Consider the following 21,516-nt stretch of genomic DNA (forward strand, 5'->3'; position numbering starts at 1 on the left):
CTTTTCTTATATTTCAGATGTTTCTTGCAATAACAAAATTAGTATTACAGTCCAAAAAAGAACAAATGAAAAAGCAGGCAGATCAACCATCAGATGCAATTAAAATTAATGGAAGATCGAAAGACAAACGGACAAAAAAATGTTGTTGATGTTGGTAGTCTATTGTATTTTATTGTTGTAATGTATCTGCAATCTGTCTAAAGGGAAAGCACCTGTTTACAAAAGGGAACAACTCTAGAGTAAATGGGAACTATCTTGTTTTTAAAGGGGAACAACTCTAGAGTAAATGAGAATTATCTTGTTTATAAAGGGGAACAGCTCTGGAGTAAAAAAACAGATGTGAAATCATGCAATGTAAAAATTTAAAAGAATTATTTGCATTGAATACTGTAATGTATTATGCTTGAGTGTTAGACTTATCATTTGATGATTATTTGCGAACATTCTATACAATTGTACTCTGTGTCTGTTACTCAAAATATTACCAGATAGATAATTTATTTTTTAAAGTAAAAGATAATTTTTGGTATTTAAAAATTACAATGATAGTTGTGTGCACAAAGTCTAAAAATTAAAATCCAGATAGGTTACAAAAATATAAAAGAAATGATGGCAAACAGCATTGAACATGCTGAATGTGCATGAGTTTATAAAATTAGACTTGCTTTATGCTGGTTCATATAAGTAAATGGGAATATTTTTAGTATTGATATTTTTTACGTGTAGGTTATTGCCCTTGACAGCAGGAATGGATTGCATTCCAATGTATTTTTTTTAAATTATTAAATATAAGAATTTCATAATATATGTGTTTCATCAATAAAATTAGAAAAATTAAAAAAGCAAATTTGTTGTCTTGAGATATATATAATCATCACTTAGTTGAAAGTAAGATTTGGACGGAGAACTTCTCAATGCTGATCCTCATTCTCGGTGAAGAAATATAATGTTGACATATGTAACAAATTTCACTTCATACATTTACATTGACTGGTTCATTTTATAAAGGCATATTGTATAAACATAGTTAATGTTGCTGGGCTTCCAAAATGTTGTAAATTACTTATTTTTCAACAAAAAAAATATGTCACAAACAGACTTTAAGAATTTGGTCGAAATGAAAGCTTGTAAAATGTTAAATGTGAAATTGAACATTTTTTTCAATGGCAGTGAAATAAAAACTTTGACATTTCTGGATTACCTAAAAACTTCATTTATTTTTCACAAAAAAATAAAGAAATGTACAAGAATTTGATTCCCTAATCTATTTTCAACATATTGGTAGCAACCTTTTCAAACATGGTATTGGCAATATTGTAACTTGTCTTATTTGAAATGTTTTGATTGATCTTATTGTATTCTATTTTGGAATATCAAAGATTTCCTTCCCCAAAGACGGTTTGTGTCAAAAAACAGTATTTGACAAAAAAGTCACATGCAACATTTTGGAAGCCCAGCGACAATAACCTATAATGATTGACAACATGTACCATGTGTGTATACTATTGTTAGTACAGATAAATTTTCCTGATTTAATTGAAGAATGTGAAATATTTTTTGCCATATTTCTAATTCAGAGTTGCTATGTGTGAAATCCATGTCAAGTTAGTACTTTTATCCCACATATTAAAATGTCTTACATCCTTTATTGTTCTCAGATATTTTTGCAAATATTATTTGTCTTTAATTTTAACTGCTGTATAATATTTTAAACTGCCTTCTTTTGGTATTCACTGGTATTCTCTCTTTTTCTTTTTGATTTTCAATTTAAAATGACTCTGTTTGTTACCTCTTAACAGAAAGTATTCAAATAAATTCTCTTGGATTCTGTTGGCTTGTAGAGAAGAATTTTACAAGCCTGGGCCATAGGATTTATGGTTAAGTGTGTAGACTATATACATAGCACTGCTTTTATGCAATTTGTTTAAAGCTTAGAATTAAAAAAAAATTATTTCTAAGATATTGAAGTTTGATATTTTAGAAATTAAAATATTTTTTATTGTTAATACTACAATCTCTCCGTATAGAATTACTTAAAATAAGTGTAAAACAAAAATTTTAAAAAATCACAGTAAGAAAAGGTAACAATAAAAGTAAGGTTGTATAATTATCAGGGCTGATGAAAAAGTTTGGGGACACATTCCTGTATCCTACTTTGACAAAATACAGGGCAGTAGGAGGTTAAACTTGAGAATAGAAATAGGGAATGTGTCATAGAGCAGAAAACAGCCCAACATCACCATTGGTTCTTCAACACATCAATAAATCCCGCCTCCAGAGGCTGGCTTCAGCTGGCCCTTTAAAAAATGTGTACTAGTTAAATAAAAATGCATGACACACTTAACTCTGAAACGTATAATATCTAAAATACAATTCATACCATACATTCTTCATGAAAGGTAATTTCCTAAATTTCATATGTATCAACCATTTTATTCTTACATGACTTTTGTTATGGTAAATCTGCTAGGATATATTCATTCATAGACACTTATATATTTTTGTGTAGTTTATGAGAAAGTCCCATTTTATGATATTTAGTAACTTCTTAATTTCATCCAAAGAATATTTTGAAAAGTGCTTGTTAATGGCATAATACTTTTAATGGAATAAAGAGTTCCTGGTGTTGGCTTATTTTGAATACTTTTACTATGAAACATCTAGTGCTATCTCAGTATTGATGCGAGTCACCTTTAAATACTCATATATCACTTGTTTCTCTATGGAGCGTTTGTTTGTGTTATTACTAGGCATATTAATTAAACATTTTCTGATTACATTCCAAAATATCTTATTATTTCTGATTTAGATAGGAATAAACGTATATATTTGGAAAATGACAACAAGACTCCATGCAAAATAAACCAAATCAATTGTAAACCCTATACCATAATAGCCATGCACAATGTGCGCCTATACAATGTATTATGCACTAAATGTATCCTGTCAACTTAAGTAGACGGTAGGAGACAGTCTCCTCCTGAATTTAAATGTCAATTTATGATTTTTTTGTGAAAAAAGTGTATCTGTTTTCATCTCACAATATAATTAAATCCCAAATTTCTGAAATCCCCCTGTTATATTTGACTATTTTTGATTGTCCACAAATTAAATGGGCCAAACCCAAATTACCTTAAAAGGTCCATCACCCTTACAAGTAGTAAGTAGATTTAACAATTTGTAAGTAAACAAAGAAAAAAACATGTTAAGATATGACAAAAGACAGTCTTTAACCCAAAGCTTGGTTCCAAACCCTAAACTCCATGACACTTTCCCATAACTTTTTTAGAAAAAAAAGGTTGGGTTCTAACCCTAAAACATCCCCTAGACCCACCACTATGAACCTGGCTCCTATCTTCTGAAAGGGACTTGAACATATTATCTAGACTTTCAAAGAGTTATACCCACATTTAACATAAGTAGACAGACATTATTGATTAATTTAATGCCCCAACAGACAATTTGTAATTTTATGATTACCAGTACTACATGTAACTATATAACCGCCAATTACTGAAGAAGAGTATTATAATACAAGATGCTGTAATTTATTGATATATTTTCATTTTTATGCCTTTTGCAAAGATTTTTGCTAATTTTTAAATGTTGATTTTGAAACAAAATTTGCCATAGCTTGGAAAGGATAATGTTGACGGTTGCAGATGGATTGGAATTTGAGTTTTTTAATATTTTGTTCTAAATTATTTTTTTACTTATATTATTTTATACTTTATGCAAATTTGTTTAATGGTTTTGGTGATCAATTTAAGTATTTTTACTCAGAATAACATAATTATGTAGAAGTTTTAGGAAGATTTTCTTTTATGTAGAAACTAAAAATAGGGATTCTTTGGAAACCCTGCTCTATCTACTACCATACACAATTTCATTTCACTGGTATTTATATGAAGAAAAAATATAACAATATACTATGATGTCTTTTCCAAAAATAAACTGTAATTAGTTTCCAGTGAAGAAAGAAAGAAAATCATACATGCATGGTAGTCCAGTTTATGGAGTAGTTCATTCAATATAACAATTACATTACACTAAAACTATGATCACATGATGTGTGTTATTTATTTTGTTTGTTCTTTTGTCTTTTTATACTATATTGCCATAAATAATTGTAATAATTGCTCATTATTTTGTATTTGAAGGAATTTTGTTGAATATTACATTTTATGTCACATGTACAATATAATCATGCATATTCTCCTTGGACATTTTTGTTGTAGAGTTTGAGCATGCCCAGTAATTATTCTCTTAAACATAGAATTTACCAGTAAAATAAAGTGAGAAAAAATGAAAAAAAACATTATTATTTTATCAGAAAATATGGAATTTTTCCATGCAAAATATATCTTACTTGGCTTGCTTTCAAATTTGTTTCTAAACAAGTCAATGTGTATTTTATCTAGTTGACCTGAAGAGTCATGCATCTACCAATCATTTTAAACTTGGAATCTATAACTCTGTTTTCTTAAACTTAAGAAAGAATTTTACAATTTGTTGAAATCCAGACTTTTGTGAAACTGTACATTGAAATTCATCATATTCTTTTTGAGGAAACTAAACAAAAAACCAATTGAACAAAATTATACCTCAATAAGTAAATAAATAAACATTGCTCGATTGTAATCAAGGGAAAGGCTGAAAAAAAGTGTAAACAATTGTTCTTTGAAAATTAAACTATAAAATTGAGAATGGAAATGGGGAATAGCTTGCATTAACTTCACAAGATATATAAAATAAGCGTCTAGCCAACATATACTATGGATTTATTACATTTGTGTGATACCAACTTTCAACTATTTAAAAATCTTGTACTTATTTATTGACCTCAGCTGACTTATAAGAAACAACAATCTACTAGGAATCAGTATTAGTACAGAAAACTCTGGAATTAAACCAAATGTTTAACAACACATCCTAGTCCTATCTATGTAACACTGTGTTTAACTGTTTCTTTTATAAAGTCATTGTGTGGTTTGAGGAAGACATCCTTCTTTTTTTTTTTTATGGCTAATGGAAGTTAATTCTCCAGAAACTGTAGACCACTCTGTTGTAGCTATACTTCTTAGATTACTTCATTTTGTAGTGATCACTAGAATTGAAATTGACCATAAATATGCATGAATTAGCTCAAACATTCCTCTAATATTTTTTAATTTAAAAAAGAAACACATTATTTTGGTAAAAAAAATCTGAGTATCATATACATTGAATGATGAACTTCTATAGGAATACAAACGGCTGCTTTCTTTTGAGCAGCCATGGTGGTCTTAAGGTAACACGCTCAACTAGTGTAGGAGGCGGTGGTTCTAATCCCAGGCCTGGTCAAACCAAAAACTAACATAAGTATTTGTTCATGAATATGTATGTAATACTTGCTGCTGGACGTCAAACTCCTACCTATCCATCCATCTTTTCTAATGTTAATCATTTTGTAGAGACTGTTATCATTTTCTTGTGCAAAAATGTAAAACCTTGCTGTGGATTGATTTATTTGTGGGTACCAATTTTCGTGGATTGATGAAAACTTGTATGTTCGTGGATATATAATTTCGTCTTTTTGCCAAAGTCTGCATAAACCTTATGTAAAATTTGTAAGTCATTGAATATTTTATTTCCTGGTTCACCAGAATCCCTGAAGTCCACAAAAATTAGTACCGAACAACAAATAATGAATCCACAATATTCTATTCTGTAAATTCAGAAATTATTGCGTGCATTTATTATTACGATTATGTAATTCTAAACTTAAATGCAATTTTAATTTTTACAATTTTGAAAAAAATCCTGCTTAATTCAGATAAAATATTACAAAATGCGAGTTTTAATTATTGTGTTTACAACCCTGTCGCATCATTCGCAATAATTAAAACCTTGCAATAATTTCTGAAATTACAGTATGTGTGGCCTCCTAGGCAACAATTTTTCACAGTGTAAGATATTATAGTTATAAACAACCAAAGGGCATTATGGTCCTTGTTGATGTTATGTCCGTGTAAATAATCTGTAAATTGTATACAAATTAAGTATTGTAAATTTATTGTTAAGCAATAATAATTTTTAGATAAAATCTATATATAGGCTTAATCATGTCAATGTTTATAGAAAAAAAATGAATAAAGAAAAATTGACATTTTTATATTGTTTTTTGTTTACAGTAACAAAAAGTGGCCATTCTGGATTTAATTTCTTATTTCACAAATATAAAGTTATTACAGAAGGTGCAGTATAATTACCAATGAGACAACAAAGGATATTTCTAATTTATGGCAAACACCTTTCTGGTTACAACTTCTTTTTTCCCAGAAGGTTATATCTACATTTTTGAAAATGTTATATTTCTTTGGGAAGCAATAGTTGTCCACCTGTTTTGGAAGGTATGATGTATAGACAAAAAATCCAATTAAAATAAAGATACGGTTCAAGAAATATTTTAAGATATATAGTTGAGGAAAATTGACAAAATCCTTGCCATCACATAAGATATAACATAGTTACAGTCACAGCCAATAAAACTAATAAGTGAGCAACATGAACTCGCCAAAAAACAGGGATAAACATTGGTAATAAGGAAGGGTAAGCAGTTAGCACTTATCACCACATAATATAGGAGAAAGATACCGAAAGGACATTCAGTAGTCAAAAATAAACTGTCTATGTCATGGAAATAAACTGTCTATGCCATGGCTAATAAACTGTCTATGCCATGGCTAATAAACTGTCTATGCCATGGCTAATAAACTCTATGCCATGGCTAATAAACTGTCTATGCCATGGCTAATAAACTGTCTATCGATGGCTAATAAACTGTCTATCGATGGCTAATAAACTCTATGCCATGGCTAATAAACTGTCTATACCATGGCTAATAAACTGTCTATGCTATGGCTAATAAACTGTCTATGCCATGGCTAATAAACTCTATGCCATGGCTAATAAACTGTCTATGCCATGGAAATAAACTGTCTATGCCATGGAAATAAACTGTCTATACCATGGCTAATAAAGAAAGACAAAGAAACAGTGGTATACAAAACACAACATAAAAACTTAAGAGAGAGCAACACTAACCAAACAAAAACTTTGGAGTGATCTCAGGTGCTCCGGAAGGGAAAGCAGATCCTGTTGATAAATTGTACCAAATTGGTTGTTGAGAAAACCAAGGATTTGTATAGTAAGATCATACTATACAAATCCTTGAGAAAACTAAAATGACCAGGAACTTCATGCTAAAATCATCATACTTCTTAGTCTATTATTAAAATATACCTCCAGAAGTATACTAGAACACACTAAACTAAAGTCAGTGTCCTTTTAGCACAGCTGACCTGAAAAGCCATGTGAGCTATGCACAGTCTGTCATCATAGTCTGTAATCTGCAAACTCACATGTACATCTTCTATTGTAATACCACTGGGCAAATTTAAAACAAGCAGGGCAAAATGTCTTGAATCTCAGTAGGATGCTTCTTCAAACCATCCTCATTTGCTAGTAATGTTTTTCAACATTGTTTCATTGAATCAGTTTCCATCATAACCTTATAGGAAACACATTTTTATTGCTTCTCTAAACTATTTGACAGGATTGTTGTAGCATCGTTCCTAGTCAAACAGTATCCTTTTGATGGATGAGACACATAGCAGCCAGGTGTAAACTTCAGTTCTGATTGGCCAATTTTCAAAAATTTCCTTTAAAATTATTAGGTCTGGTGGCATAGTCCTGAAGATCACAGTTCGGTGATTTGGACAAACAAGTGATCCTCATTTATGTAAAAAGTAAGATAACAAAAACATAACAAGTTCTAAACAGAAGGTCCATAAGCAAATGGCAAATCAAAAAAATGCTTTGACACAAATGGATTACAACCACCATATTCCTGGCTTGGTACAGGCAGAGACATATAATACATATTATATGTCTCTGGTACAGGCAAATGGTGTGTTAAACTGGATTTTATAGCTAGCTAAACCTCTCACTTGTATAAAAGTTGCATAAAATTCCATTATATTGACAACTATGTGTTATTATTCCTCAGTTTCTATGTTCTGTTTTGTGTACTGTTGTTAGTTCGTTGGTCTTTTTTCATAGCATGTATGTCCGATTGGAATCTTTCGCCTCTCTTTTAATGCTTACAGATGTAAACTGCTCAATTAATTATCTAAGTCAGGAACCTGATGTTCAGTGGTTGCCGCTTGTTTTTTCTGTTTGAATGGTTTTACAGTAGTCATTTTTTTGGGCCATTTATAGCTTTCGGTTCGGTGTGAGTAAAGGCACCGTGCTGAAGTCCGTACTTTGACCTATAATGGTTTACTTTTACAAAATGTGACTTGAATGTAGAGTTTTCTCATTGGCACTCATACCACATCTTCTTATATCTATGTAGAACTAACTGTTCCAAATCTTTGTTGAATCATCTGGAATTTCTCACACACTGATCTCTCAAATTATATTCAATGTCTCTTAGTTCAATCAATCGGACAAACCAAATGACCTCTATATAAAATGGAAAGCTTTCAATTGACTTGTCACCTTTGATTATTAATAAATAACAATAACAAAACAGACAATGTTGATATTTTTAACTAAACTTTATTTCAAAAACTTAAAACATATTCAATAATAAAACTATAAGCACCTATAAATCGGCCAATTAAATTTAAGTAAGATAAAATACGAGTTCAACTGAACATTAATAGGGCTGCCATCTTGGATATTTTGCTTTTTGATTTGGTATCCTATGTGTTCAAACATGAAATCAAAATTAAGAATTTTAAATAAATGTTATCTTGAACTCGCAATTTCTTGAAAAATTTTACTAGTTTTAGATATTGTAAGCTTCTAGAAAACAAAAATAATTTGGAAAGCATTTTATGAAATGGGATAAAAAAAAAACACCAAAAATTAGCTACAATTGTCCTTATAATCTCTTTTTCTTCACGCAAATTACTATGACTCAGTCACTCTACCAATTTAAGATGGAACTGCTGGACATGCACAACAACTAATAAATAAATATGATCTAGTCATTGCTATTTAATATATTTTGTTTTACACTAAAAAGAAAAAGTCTTCAAGGTGTGTCAACGACCTAAGGATTGGGTTGAAAGCTCAAAATCAGAAAAGGAGAGTAGAAAATGATATATATTTCAAGTATTTCAAACTATGTAATGAAAAAGTGTAAAATAACAGGTGTGCCATTTGAGCATGATATACCAATGACTACAGATCAACAAATCTATCAATATGAAAAATTAAATAACAAAGGAGGTAGCCTTTACTGGTTATTATGTTATAAAATTGAATTGGTGAAAGAAATTTGACAAAATAAATGTCAAATAGTTTCACAAATAAAGGTTAGGCCTTTCGAAACAAAAAGTCAAAAAAACTATCAAAATCAGAAAAGAGAACCAAACATTGTTGAAAATTGTTGAAAAATCCAAAGAAAAATCATGAGGCCTTCTACAAACTATAAAATTGTAAATACTCTTAAAAACAAACAATTCATCAAAATCAGAAAGATCCAAGGAAATAAATTTGAATTATCAAGAAAAAAAAATCAGTTAAAAAAAGTTACTAAAGTCTCATTTCTATTCATCTGTCAAAATCATAATGCAGCTTTCATACATAAAACCAAACAGTGTGGGTTTTTTTTAAAATAATAATATACAAACTTGAGCTTTGGTGTGGCTTTCACAATAAATGTACAGACAGACAGCCTGATCAGAGTATTATATGTTTGTCATTGTTGAGTACAAAAATCCAACAACATCTTGAAATAAAAACTTAATGATAAATATTGTGGATGTAAAATCATTTGTCTGGAATTTTATTATGCTTTCTGTGGTTTTAACATTAATGTGAACACTGCATGTGTATCTTCACCTTACACGCAATCCAATTTGTAATAAAGCATATCAAAAAGCCAAGATGGTTTCCTAAGCTTATGATAAATCTGGAAATAACCAGTTGAATACAATACATGGGAGATAACTCTAATTTTCTAATATCATCAACTAAATAAACCTTTTAATTTTTGTTTATCATTTTCGTCTTTTAATTTTTGTTTGTCATCTAAAATCTTAATTTCTTTTTTCACTGCACCAGATAAAGTGGAATCAAGTTCTATAACTCTGTTGAAATCTTCTCGAGCTTCCACTGGATTCCAAGCTCCAACATGTGCTCTTCCTCTTCTAAATAATGCTTTTACATTGTCTGAAAAAGAATACAAATATTTACATAGTTTTGCTTAAAATGTAAGCACCAGTACTATAGATATTACAGAGCATTATGAGATTCTCTCATATCCACTATTATTGCTTTAAACCCATTTACCAGTAAGGCATTGCTGTGAAACGTATCCCCTGTTAATCTGTCAAACTGATGACAAGAGGTTTAGCAACACAACTTCGGACTGAAAAAAGACTTAAACAAAATATTGATTCATTTATCAAGTTAATATTTTTTTTATATACAGATTCCAGCCACACATAAACTATAACCACCTGGATCCCTTTTCAGTACTGTAGAGAGATGTTCTAAAGCAGGGTAGTATTTCTTCAGTTATTAGGGTTTCAGACTTACCCGGATCTCTTTTCAGTACTGTAGAGAGATGTTCTACAGCAGGGTAGTATTCCTGTAGATTTATTTTACACTGAGAAAAATTAAGTAAAAATGGTTTTTTCATGTCCTCAAGTTTTTCCCATTCTGTATCACCTGGTTTTTCTCTAAAAGTAACATAAAGCATGGATTTAATGACATAATAAACTATTGCATTGGTTGCAATGAATAACAATGATTTTCTAGGGAAATAAAACTGATATTTCACACTGACATCATACAACAATAAGCATTGTTAAAACAATGATAATGCCTAAGTCAAAACAAATTATGAATGCAAAGAAAAACGCATTTCCTACTTAAATTGCATAAAAAAGCCCTTCCCCAACGTAATAAAAAGAATAACTTGTGACCAAACAACACTGATAATTGACTCATGTGCTATGTGCATTCATGAATTAATGTATCCCTCACTAGTTGAATATTTTTCTCTATTTGAATTCTTTGATTTATATATGTTATAGTTATTCTATAAATCATGATTTTTTTTGTCATCCATATTTTTCATGTTTTTATTCACATGTTTCTTTCTATTAATTTTTATGGTCTTATGATATAATATATTCTATTGTACTTTAAATCTATTTAATGGGTATAACGATCAATTTTTTTTCTATTGAAAAAATTGTACAAATGATTTTCTATTTTCTAGAAAAAGCTTTTATTGAATCAAGCCAAATCACTCTACATACTTTTTATTTAACTACTTAGCATTGTCGAAGGCCATACGGTGACCTATAGTTGTTAATTTCTGTGTTATTTTGGTCTCTTCTGGAGAGTTGTCACATTGGCAATCATACCACATCTTCTTTTTTTCATAACTCTCTTATATTTTTTTGATAATTCAAACCTCAATCTATTCTTTATACAAGTTTTATACAACTTATAACAATTAAATTACTTTAAAACTTTCTGTTCTAGCAATCCTAAAGCTTCCCCGTATTTTTCAGCAGCCTCGCCATATTTTTTTTCTGCATACAAAGCATTTCCTTCCTCTTTCAGAACTGGTATTCTGTCTGTTCTTTCCTCCTCTGACATGGCCCATGTGTCTTTCTCATAACCATTGGGTGTTTGCACATTTAAAATTTCTAAAAATTAAAATGCGATTAAATTTAATAAATAATTGCTCATTTATTGTTTATGAAGCTTGTTCTGTTCCTAATTTTACTAGATCTAAGGATTACTTCATTCCAGTGTTGTCCTAACTTATGAATTTTGAATAACATTCTGGTATACTGAGAATTGAAATCATGACTTTAATCACTAAAAATAGTTGCTGTTTCATTGACATTTACCTTACATCTTCTTTGATTCATTAAGATTATATTTGATGGATAGTACATAATGATATATGAACTAATTTCTTATCATTTTAAAAGTAATTTCATCAAAACAATGCAATGAACTTAATGATTTACAGATTCTTTTTCCTACAATTAATTATGTCTTTATTACAGCCATGGCTGCTCAGGTTAAGTTTACAAAGTTCAACCAAGGTTTAAATCCTGGTCACGGCACCAAAATAATGAAGGTTGAGGTTACTACTTTGGTTTGACTGTTAAGATATGTGTTTCATACAAATCACATTGATGTAAATCTTAGTTGTGCACTTGTAAGGTAATGTTACTTGTACAAAAGTTTTGGCAAACCATAGGTAAAGTTAATTACATTAGTAACATGTTGTACATAGTGAACGAATAGCAGCAAATCCCTGACATACCTAATGTAAATTCAAGAGGTTGAGGATTTTTAACAAGATCGTCAAGATCTGGATAACCTAAGCCTTGTTCTGCCATTGCCATCATGCCACAACAATGGCCACCCTCATGATGTTCATGGTTTTTATCCTTCCCGAAGATTCCTCTTAAACTCTTGGATACATGAGGATATCCCATTACATGCTGCAAAATATAAGTGATTTTTTATTTTGATTTTTTAATGCCACTTAGGCTATTTCGTGGTGGCCAGTTATTGGTGAAGAAAGCCAGTGCCCAGAGAAAACCACTGACCTTCTAGAGAAAAACTGACAATCCTAGTCAATTAAGATTGGAGATGAGTGCACCTGCATGAGGGGGTTCAAACTCACAACCCCATTGTTAACTGGCTAGTGATTACAGTACATAATGTAGTAACTACTTGGACCACTCAGTCATCAAGGCCCCCAAAAAATATAAGTGACAAAAATGCTTTAATTTGCTGCTTTCATCTTAAAAACTTTAGCTGTCCTGTTTAAAACAGAATATTCAATTTCAAATAAAAATTAAAAACAAATAGGACACCGTTTGATATATACACCAGTATTTTTGGGGCCCTTTATAGCTTGCTGTTCAGTGAGAGCAAAGGCTCTGTGTTGAAGGCTGTACCTTGCACCTATAATGGTTTACTTTTATAAATTGTTACTTGGATGGAAAGTTATCACATTGGCACTCATACCAAATGTTCATACCACATCTATTTACACCTGTACACAAATGATAAATTTTGTAAAAACTACCTATAGAGGACCATTATTTGTAAAAACTACCTATAGAGGACCATTATTTGTACAAACTACCTATAGAGGACCATTATTTGTACAAACTACCTATAGAGGACCATTATTTGTAAAAACTACCTATAGAGGACCATTATTTGTAAAAACTACCTATAGAGGACCATTATTTGTAAAAACTACCTATAGAGGACCATTATTTGTAAAAACTACCTATAGAGGACCATTATTTGAAATCTTTTTTCTTTATATCAATCAATTCTGAGTTGAATAAAAATTAAATATAATTTGTTATAGAAATTTGTTTATTACAGAAATTTTCTATGGCTGATATCCATGATATCAATTTTGAGATGGGTGACCTTGAAATGTTTGAATACAAACTCCTATATTGGACTGTGACATCAAAGTGTTTACCTAAAAGTGTCATAGAAAATAGTTTAATTTTAATCAATGGCAAACACGGTTAAAACTGGTATATAGATATATACATAAACTATCACTAAAACTGTAGAGTTAACACAGGAGAGTTAAGTAGGTTACAGTGACTCACTTTTGTATCTGCAATGAACAACGCCCTTTCTTTATCTCTCATGGTTTTTAGACAGTCTTCCCATACTTCCAGTTTAAACTTTTTACCAATAATCAGTTCCATGGGCTTCTCATGTTTTCTACTGTCATCAATAACAGTCTTCTCGTCATCACATTTTGTGGTTCTGTAGTGAAAGATAATCTGAGGAAAAAAATATAAATATTAATAAATTTATATAATATATTGCATATTGATGTGGATTCATTTGGATACAAGTTTTCATGGATTTCATGGGTACAGGTGAACCCATGATTTTAAATGGTCAAAGAATAACAAAATTTATATAAGGGTGTATGCAGACTTGGGCAAAACCACAAAATTAAATGTCCACGAAAAATACAAGTTTTCATCAATCCACGAAAAATTGCTTATATCTGTTTTATTTAAACTTTGGTGGATAATCTCATTGGCATTCATACCACATATAAATGTCTTCCCAGCATAAAGTTTATCAAAACTAAATAATACGTGTGGTCTTTAAGATGAAGGTTTTAGCAAATGTACATGTATCAAGAATGATGAAAAATGAAACAATAATGAAAATTGTATTTGTAGGTCAAGGTCAATTAACATATACAACGTTTATAAATTAATCAACAACAACCGATTTTCTTTTTTTCTTGGAGATATCTGTTTACAACAAGTGTAAAAACAATTACAATTTCTACAGTTACAGCCGATTGCATTGAGTGTGTAGGGAAAGGTACATTGTAGAATACTTGATTAGTTTGCTTGTTACATGTAGCTGAACTGTGAAGTCATTATAAGGTAAATAAAATTGAGAAAGGAAATGGAGAATGTGTCAAAGCAACAACAACCCGACCATAGAGCAGATAAAGTATACATGTACTTCTATCGAAGTAGTCTAGTCTTACAGACATATAGATCGGTTTTATGTCGGACTAGTCTAGTCTTAAAGAAGGGTAGGTTACCTACATTTAACCTTATATTGACTTCATGGATCAGCTAAAAGCAAGCTAAACAAATATTTTACCTTTCTCTACACACTTAATGCAATCTACTGTAAATATAAAAGTGAGAATGGAAATGGGAAATGTGTCAAAGAGACAACCCCCCCCCCCCCCCCCAAAACCATAGAGCAGAAAACATCTTTATTCTTTGGTGTATGACACTGCAAGGGACATAACTCTTTTGGAAAAGTCATCAGCAACCATTAGAGAACTTATCAGAGATATTGCTTATATTCAGCTATGGTAAAATATCTGGCAAGAATTATACCTGTGATAGTGCTAACAAGACCAGACAGACACATGGACAGACGACAGAAAGACACCCAGTATTTCAATGTCTCCCAACATGTGACGATGGGGACAAAATATATGTTAAGGTTTACCTACATGTGAGTTAAGTATATTGTGAACCTGAAAAACAACTTTTTTTCACGCCTCCAGGGTTTGAAATTAGAAGGGGTCCACTTGCCAATGGCCCCTAAAATTTGGTGTGGTCAACTTAAATTTCTGGAGTCGATTTCTCAAAAATATTTAAGACTAAGATTGATCATAACTTATACTGAATTGTTCATGACTTAAGACAAATCTTGGTCGTAAGTTATTTTGTGAAATTGACTCCTGCTTTTCTTGTATAGGACTATATATGTGGGCTACAAATCTAAGCTGTGGGCTACAATCGCCAAAGTCTTAAGGTTCATTATAACAAACAGAAAAATATGGCTGTATTTACATGCCAAAAATTACTCTGAGTACAGACTTACCTGTGAACTTGGAAAAGTTTTAATGCCTGGCATCCACTAGATATAATAAAGTTAAATGCATTTTGTGTTTCAGAAAGATAAAATCTCTTTTGGATTTTGATGTGGGCATTTTTTTCCTTCATGCAAAAGGTGTGAAAATTAACTAAGTTGTGGTTCAACTATGAGATGCACCCTCAGGTAAAAAAACAGTTTGTATAGTATTATATTATGTGGTGATTTGAATGCTTGGTCAGGATCAAAGCCAGATTTTATACAAAATGATGTTTATGATACTCATTTACCTATATATAATGATTATGATTGTGATACTTTTCAAGATGTAAGACATAGTTATGATAGTAAGGTTGATGTTAGAGGTAAACAGTTATTAGATTTATGTATATCTACAACAAGAGTGCACACACTGAAATGTCTCGCCTTCTTTACTAATCATTGATATTATGTTGATAGTCCTAAGTATAAAGCTTTATTTATACAACTGTCACATAAACGTTACATTAACCAAGATAACTAAACAAAGACCAATGAACCATGAAAATGAGGTCAAGGTCAGATGAACCATGCCAGGCTGACATGTACGGCTAACAATGCTTCCATAAAACAAATATAGTTGACTTAATACTTATAAATGTAGTTTAAGAAAAATAGATCAAAACACAAAAACTTAACACTGAGCAATGAACCGTGAAAATGAGGTCACGGTCAAATAAAACCTGTGCGACTAATATGTTAATCATAAAATATTTCCATACACTAAATATAGTTGACCTATGGCGTATAGTATCAGATAAAAAGACCAAAACTGAAAAACTTAACTTTGACCACTGAACCATGAAAATGAGGTCAAGGTCAGATGACATCTGTCCGTTAGACATGTTCACCTTACAATCATTCCATACAACAAATATAGTAGACCTATTGCATAAAGTATGAGAAAAACAGACCAAAACACAAAAACTTAACTATAACCACTGAACCATGAAAATGAGGTCAAGGTCAGATGACACCTGCCAGTTTGACATGTACACCTTACAGTCCTTCCATACACCGAATATACTAGCCCTATTGCTTATAGTATCTGAGATATGGACTTGACCACCAAAACTTAACCTTGTTCACTGAGCCATGAAATGAGGTCGAGGTCAAGTGAAAACTGTCTAAAGGGCATGAGGACCTTGCAAGGTATGCACATCATACCAAATATAGTTATCCTATTACTCATAATAAGAGAGAATTCAACATTACAAAAAATCTGAACTTTTTTTTCAAGTGGTCACTGAACCATGAAAATGAGGTCAAGGACATTGGACATGTGACTGACGGAAACTTCGTAACATGAGGCATCTATATACAAAGTATGAAGCATCCAGGTCTTCCACCTTTTAAAATATAAAGCTTTTAAGAAGTGAGCTAACACCGCCGCCGCCATAGCTGCCGCCGGATCACTATCCCTATGTCGAGCTTTCTGCAACAAAAGTTGCAGGCTCGACAAAAATGAGAATTTTAAATGGAAGCTAGTGTATTGGGAGATTTGTATGGTAAATTAACATGCCATAAACCCACAGGATCTAGTGTAGTAGATAATGTTATTGTTTCAGAGGCACTTTTACCTAAAAATTTATCTTTCAAAATATCAGGTTTCATCCCAAATTTTTTAGATTGTCATTGTAAGCTGTCTTTTGGAATTTTAGCAACTTATTCTTCAAATTTATCTATTAATAAATTTAAAATGAATGCATTTCCAGGTGGTTATTTATAAGTGGACAAAATCATCAACAAGTAAATTTCAAGATGCAATTTGCCACCCTGTTTGCAAATCTCTTTTAAATAATTTTATGAATCGTGAATATGACAATGAAGATTTAGAGAGAGCAGTTCCTGATTTTTTTAACATAATAAACGTTGCTGCTACAAAGGCAAATATTTTTCGTCATAAATCATCTAAAAAAAGAAAACCTAATTGTAAATGGTTTGATTCTGATTTAGGTGTAAAGAGGAAAATTCTTATGGTATCTTAAGGAGAATTATTGTCAAAATTTCCGTATGATCGGCATATCCTATTATCAGAGGTTCATATTATTATAAACGCTACAGAGAGTTTAATAAATTGAGTAAATATAAAATGCGCACATTTAAACAGTCAATTCTGAATAGCCTTGACAATTTAAGAGATTCTGATCCAAAACAATACTGGAAACTCATTAATTTTTTAAAGGAGTCTACAGATGATAGTAAAGGAAAGTCAGTAGAACCAGAAGTCTGGTTTAATCATTTATCAGATTTGAATAAATCTCCTTCAATTAGTGAGACAAATGCAAGAATTAAAGAAATTAATTATAAAATAGAAAATATGGAAAAAAATAAATCTTTCTGTGAATTAGATTATAGATTCTCTACTAAAGAAATATTTGAATCAATATCTAAAGTCAAAAGTGGTAAAGCCTCAGGTCTGGATGGTATACCTAATGAGATGCTAAAGGCAGGAGGTTTAGTTCTAAATCCTTTAATTTAGAAACTGTTTAACCATGTATTTTCATCTGGTATATATATCCAATGCAGTGGTCATCAGTTTATTCATCTGCTGTTTTTAAGTCTGGTGATCCAAGTAAAACAGATAATTATCGTTGCATTGCCATTAACTCTTGTGTTAGTAAATTGTTTAACTCTGTTTTGAATAACAGACTAGATAATCTTTTGGTAAAAGAATCAGTGATTAATCCATGTCAAATTGGATTTTCAAAAAAAAAGTAGACCATCTGATCATGTTTTTGTTTTAAAAACCATTATTGATAAATATATTAGTAAAAAGGGGGTAAACTATTTGCCTGTTTTGTAGATTTTAAACAGGCTTTTGATAAAGTGATCCATGAGGGTATCAGATATAAGCTTTTAACAAATAATATTACTGGAAAGTTTTATTCTATCATTAAAGATATGTATAATAAAAGTGACCTCTGTGTTAAAATTGATAATAAAATGACTCCATGTTTTAAATCATTTATAGGGGTTAGACAAGGTGATGTTTTAAGCCCAAATATTTTTTAAATATTTATCAATGATCTACCTGACAAGTTTTTATCTTGTCCTGATCCAGTAAATATTAATAACCATAGAGTAGACTGTCTTATGTATGATGATGATGTAGTAATTTTTTCAGAAACACAGGAAGACTTGCAAAAGAGAATTAATATGTTACATGAATATTGTTTAAAATGGTGTTTTGATGTTAATTTAAAAAAGACAAAAAGTATAATTTTTAACAACCCAGGAAAATTTTTAAAATGCTGTTTACATTTTGGAGGTTAAGAGATTGAAAGTGCAAAATTATACAGATATCTTGGAATCACATTTACATCTAGTGGTATATTCAAGCAGTGTAAAGATGAATTATACAACAAATCTTTAAAAGCATGTTTAAGCTACAGAGATGCTTGTCATCATCTAACCCTAGTATTGCCACTTTTTTTACATCTTCATGATCATACAATTAAACCCATGCTATTATATGGCAGTGAAATATGGGGAATGTTTAGAACTGATTTAGCTGCATGTAAAAAAGATAATGATTATATATTAGAAAAAAAATTGGTCCGAATTCTTCTGAAAAAGCTCATATAAATTTATGAAATATATTCTTGGTGTAAACAGAAAGTCAAGTAATATAGCTGTACATGTAATGTCAGAGCTTGGTAGATTTCCTATGTATTTTACTATAATTTTATCAATGTTAAAATATTGTCATAGACCATGTAGACTGGAACGTTTGAAAAAAGGATTATTATTTGATGCATTTATACATTTTGTATATGTTGTAAGCAGTTACATAGTTCTAATGTAAATACATGGTATTCTAGTATAGATTATATTCACAGAGAGATTGAATTACCAAATTTTGACCCATCAATTGGTTCTTTATGTCAGCATGTTAAAAATAAACTATGTAAAAGTTATTTAACATTTTGGAATAAACTGAAGAAAAATGGAAGCTTGGTACTTATTTTTCTTTAAAAAAAGAAAAATATTTAGAATTACAGGACTTCAAAAAAAGACAGTCAATTTGTAAATTAAGAATAAGCGCTAACTCTTTAAAAATTGAGACAGACAGATATTCAAAAAAACATATAGAAAGATCTGAGCATCTTTGTTCAAATTGCTCACTTGGTAAAGTTGAAGATGAGCTTCATTTTTTATTAGAATGCCCTCTTTATGATATTCAAAGGGATGATTTTTTTCAAGATATTTCTAACAATTGTTATAATTTTATAAATTTAAATCTTCTAAATTTTTATGGCTCTTGACCCAAGAAAATGTTACTCTTATGGAAAAACTGGGCTGTTATATTTGTGACAGTTTTGAATTAAGGAGATCAGGTATGAACACTGACACTAAGTCAAGTAAATAATATGAGAATAAATACATATACATGTATAATGTAATTTTATTATTCGTTTATTCACAATATATATGTGGTTTTTAGCTTGATTCTGACCAATGCTTATATTCCAAATATATACGTATATATGCCTCCATTATTGTTTTGTTACCAATTATGTAAATTCAATTGTATCTGATTTTATGCCCTTTATGGGCCCTGTAATTTGGGAAATAAAAATATTCTATTCTATTCTATTGTTTTGATTGTCCTTAATTGACATGGACAAGAGGTATCTTCACAACTATAGGTGAGTTAAAGAGTTTATCTGAGTCAGCTGTGAGTGGACAGTATCAAAGTAATTTAGGTGTTTGTTTTATTTTGCACCTTCTGCAGAAAGGAAAAAAATGCCATCAAAAACCAAGAAAGATTTTTCTTATACACAAAATGCATTTAACTTTATATATCTAGTGGATGCTAGGCATTAAAACTTTCCAAACAGCACAGGTAAGTCTATACACAGAGTGGTTTTTGAGGTGAAAATACGGCCATATTTGTCCATTTGTTATGATGAACCGCAGGCACTTGTTTCTCGTAAATATACCTTAATAGTGGGTCTTCCAATGGATAGAAACAAGTGCCTGTGTAATATCAAATATTGTCATTTATTACCCTTTGTATATTTCAATGATTGAATTGTGTATATACTAGTAATATATATTGTAATTTAATGTATGAATGTATGAATGTTAACTGTATGCATGTATTTTGTTTGAGGGCCTCAATGAAAATTATACTATTTCTAATTGAGGTTCCCTCTTTAAATAAAGAATTTATTATTATTATTATTATAAACTTAAAGTTCCATGCCTGTGCCTCCCTCCGCAATTTGGGTTGGGGTTTTTTTTTTGGGGGGGGGGGGGTATATCTTGATGGGAGTTTTCAATAGGATATATTTTTCAGGTGGGAACTTCTCTGCCAGGTTCCCCAAATGAATAAAATAACCAGTCCCTAACCTTGAATGATTGTATCATCATTTGAGAAAATGTCCCCCGTTTGTCTGTTTGTAGGTTTGGGATCAATTATTTAACCGGTTACATTTGACCTATAGTAACCTTTGTTCCGTCTGCATATTCAGGCAAGTCACCTTTGCCACAACCTAAAAGTTTTTTGGCAATGCCTTGTTCGTATAACTTTGCGATCAAATCTGTCATGATTTGTTTACACTGTCGACGGAAGTTAGGTTACAGTTACTCCCCCTGCCAAATTTGCTCTCCGAGGTTCCCATGGGGACTCTGGTAAAAATGTATAAATTGTGATATTCATATTTTTTAAAAGTCTTAAATAGCTGTCATGTTTTCGTGAAGCAAATTTGCGAGATGTGGCAAACTATTAACTTCACAGCAAAATGCCACTTGAGATATGACAGTACTAGAAAAAAATAATTTAAAACATTTAATGAATGGCTATTAGATCTATTTTGAATTTATTGAACCATAAAACTAATTTTTGACTCTTCACATTGAATAATCCGCGAAGTCACTTTACAAATAAAAAAAAAAAATGAAGCATGAGTGTTTAAACTAAGTGATCGGCAATCTCAGCGGCATCAAGCTAACTTGAAGTTTAATCAAAATGTACTGAACTATTGTATCCAGACCATAGATTTATTTACAGGAAATCGAAACTGAAAAAAC

The 21,516-nt window shown here is 30.7% G+C and overlaps 2 protein-coding genes across 2 annotated transcripts in view; one reads left to right on the forward strand and one right to left on the reverse strand.

Annotated features, from left to right (window-relative positions):
- The window catches only part of LOC139527028 (ras-related protein Rab-35-like), a 22,629-nt gene extending 16,475 nt beyond the window's left edge, over positions 1-6,154 (forward strand). The window contains exon 6 of the mRNA XM_071322274.1: positions 18-6,154. Coding sequence (XP_071178375.1) covers positions 18-149 — 132 coding nt within the window. The 3' untranslated portion in view covers positions 150-6,154. The remainder of the gene's footprint in view (positions 1-17) is intronic.
- A 2,430-nt stretch (positions 6,155-8,584) lies between these two features.
- Positions 8,585-21,087, reverse strand: LOC139527032 (AH receptor-interacting protein-like). Its single transcript, XM_071322279.1, has 6 exons — positions 20,935-21,087; positions 13,677-13,856; positions 12,353-12,533; positions 11,534-11,720; positions 10,597-10,739; positions 8,585-10,227 (listed from the first exon to the last, which is right to left on the reverse strand). The coding sequence occupies exons 1-6, from the start codon at positions 21,031-21,033 to the stop codon at positions 10,025-10,027; spliced, it is 993 nt and encodes a 330-aa protein (XP_071178380.1). The 5' UTR covers positions 21,034-21,087; the 3' UTR covers positions 8,585-10,024.
- Positions 21,088-21,516: the final 429 nt, after the last annotated feature.

Source organism: Mytilus edulis, chromosome 6 (assembly GCF_963676685.1).
Source record: "Mytilus edulis chromosome 6, xbMytEdul2.2, whole genome shotgun sequence".
NCBI lineage: Eukaryota > Metazoa > Mollusca > Bivalvia > Mytilida > Mytilidae > Mytilus > Mytilus edulis.

Coding starts and splice junctions, on each gene's coding strand:
- LOC139527032 (XM_071322279.1), bottom strand. CDS start 21,033: ATGACAGATTTGATCGCAAAGTTATACGAACAAGGCATTGCCAAAAAA. Junction 12,534..13,676: donor TGTTCATTGCAGATACAAAA/GTGAGTCACTGT, acceptor TATATTTTGCAG/CATGTAATGGGATATCCTCA. Junction 10,740..11,533: donor CTAGAACAGAAAGTTTTAAA/GTAATTTAATTG, acceptor TGTTACTTTTAG/AGAAAAACCAGGTGATACAG.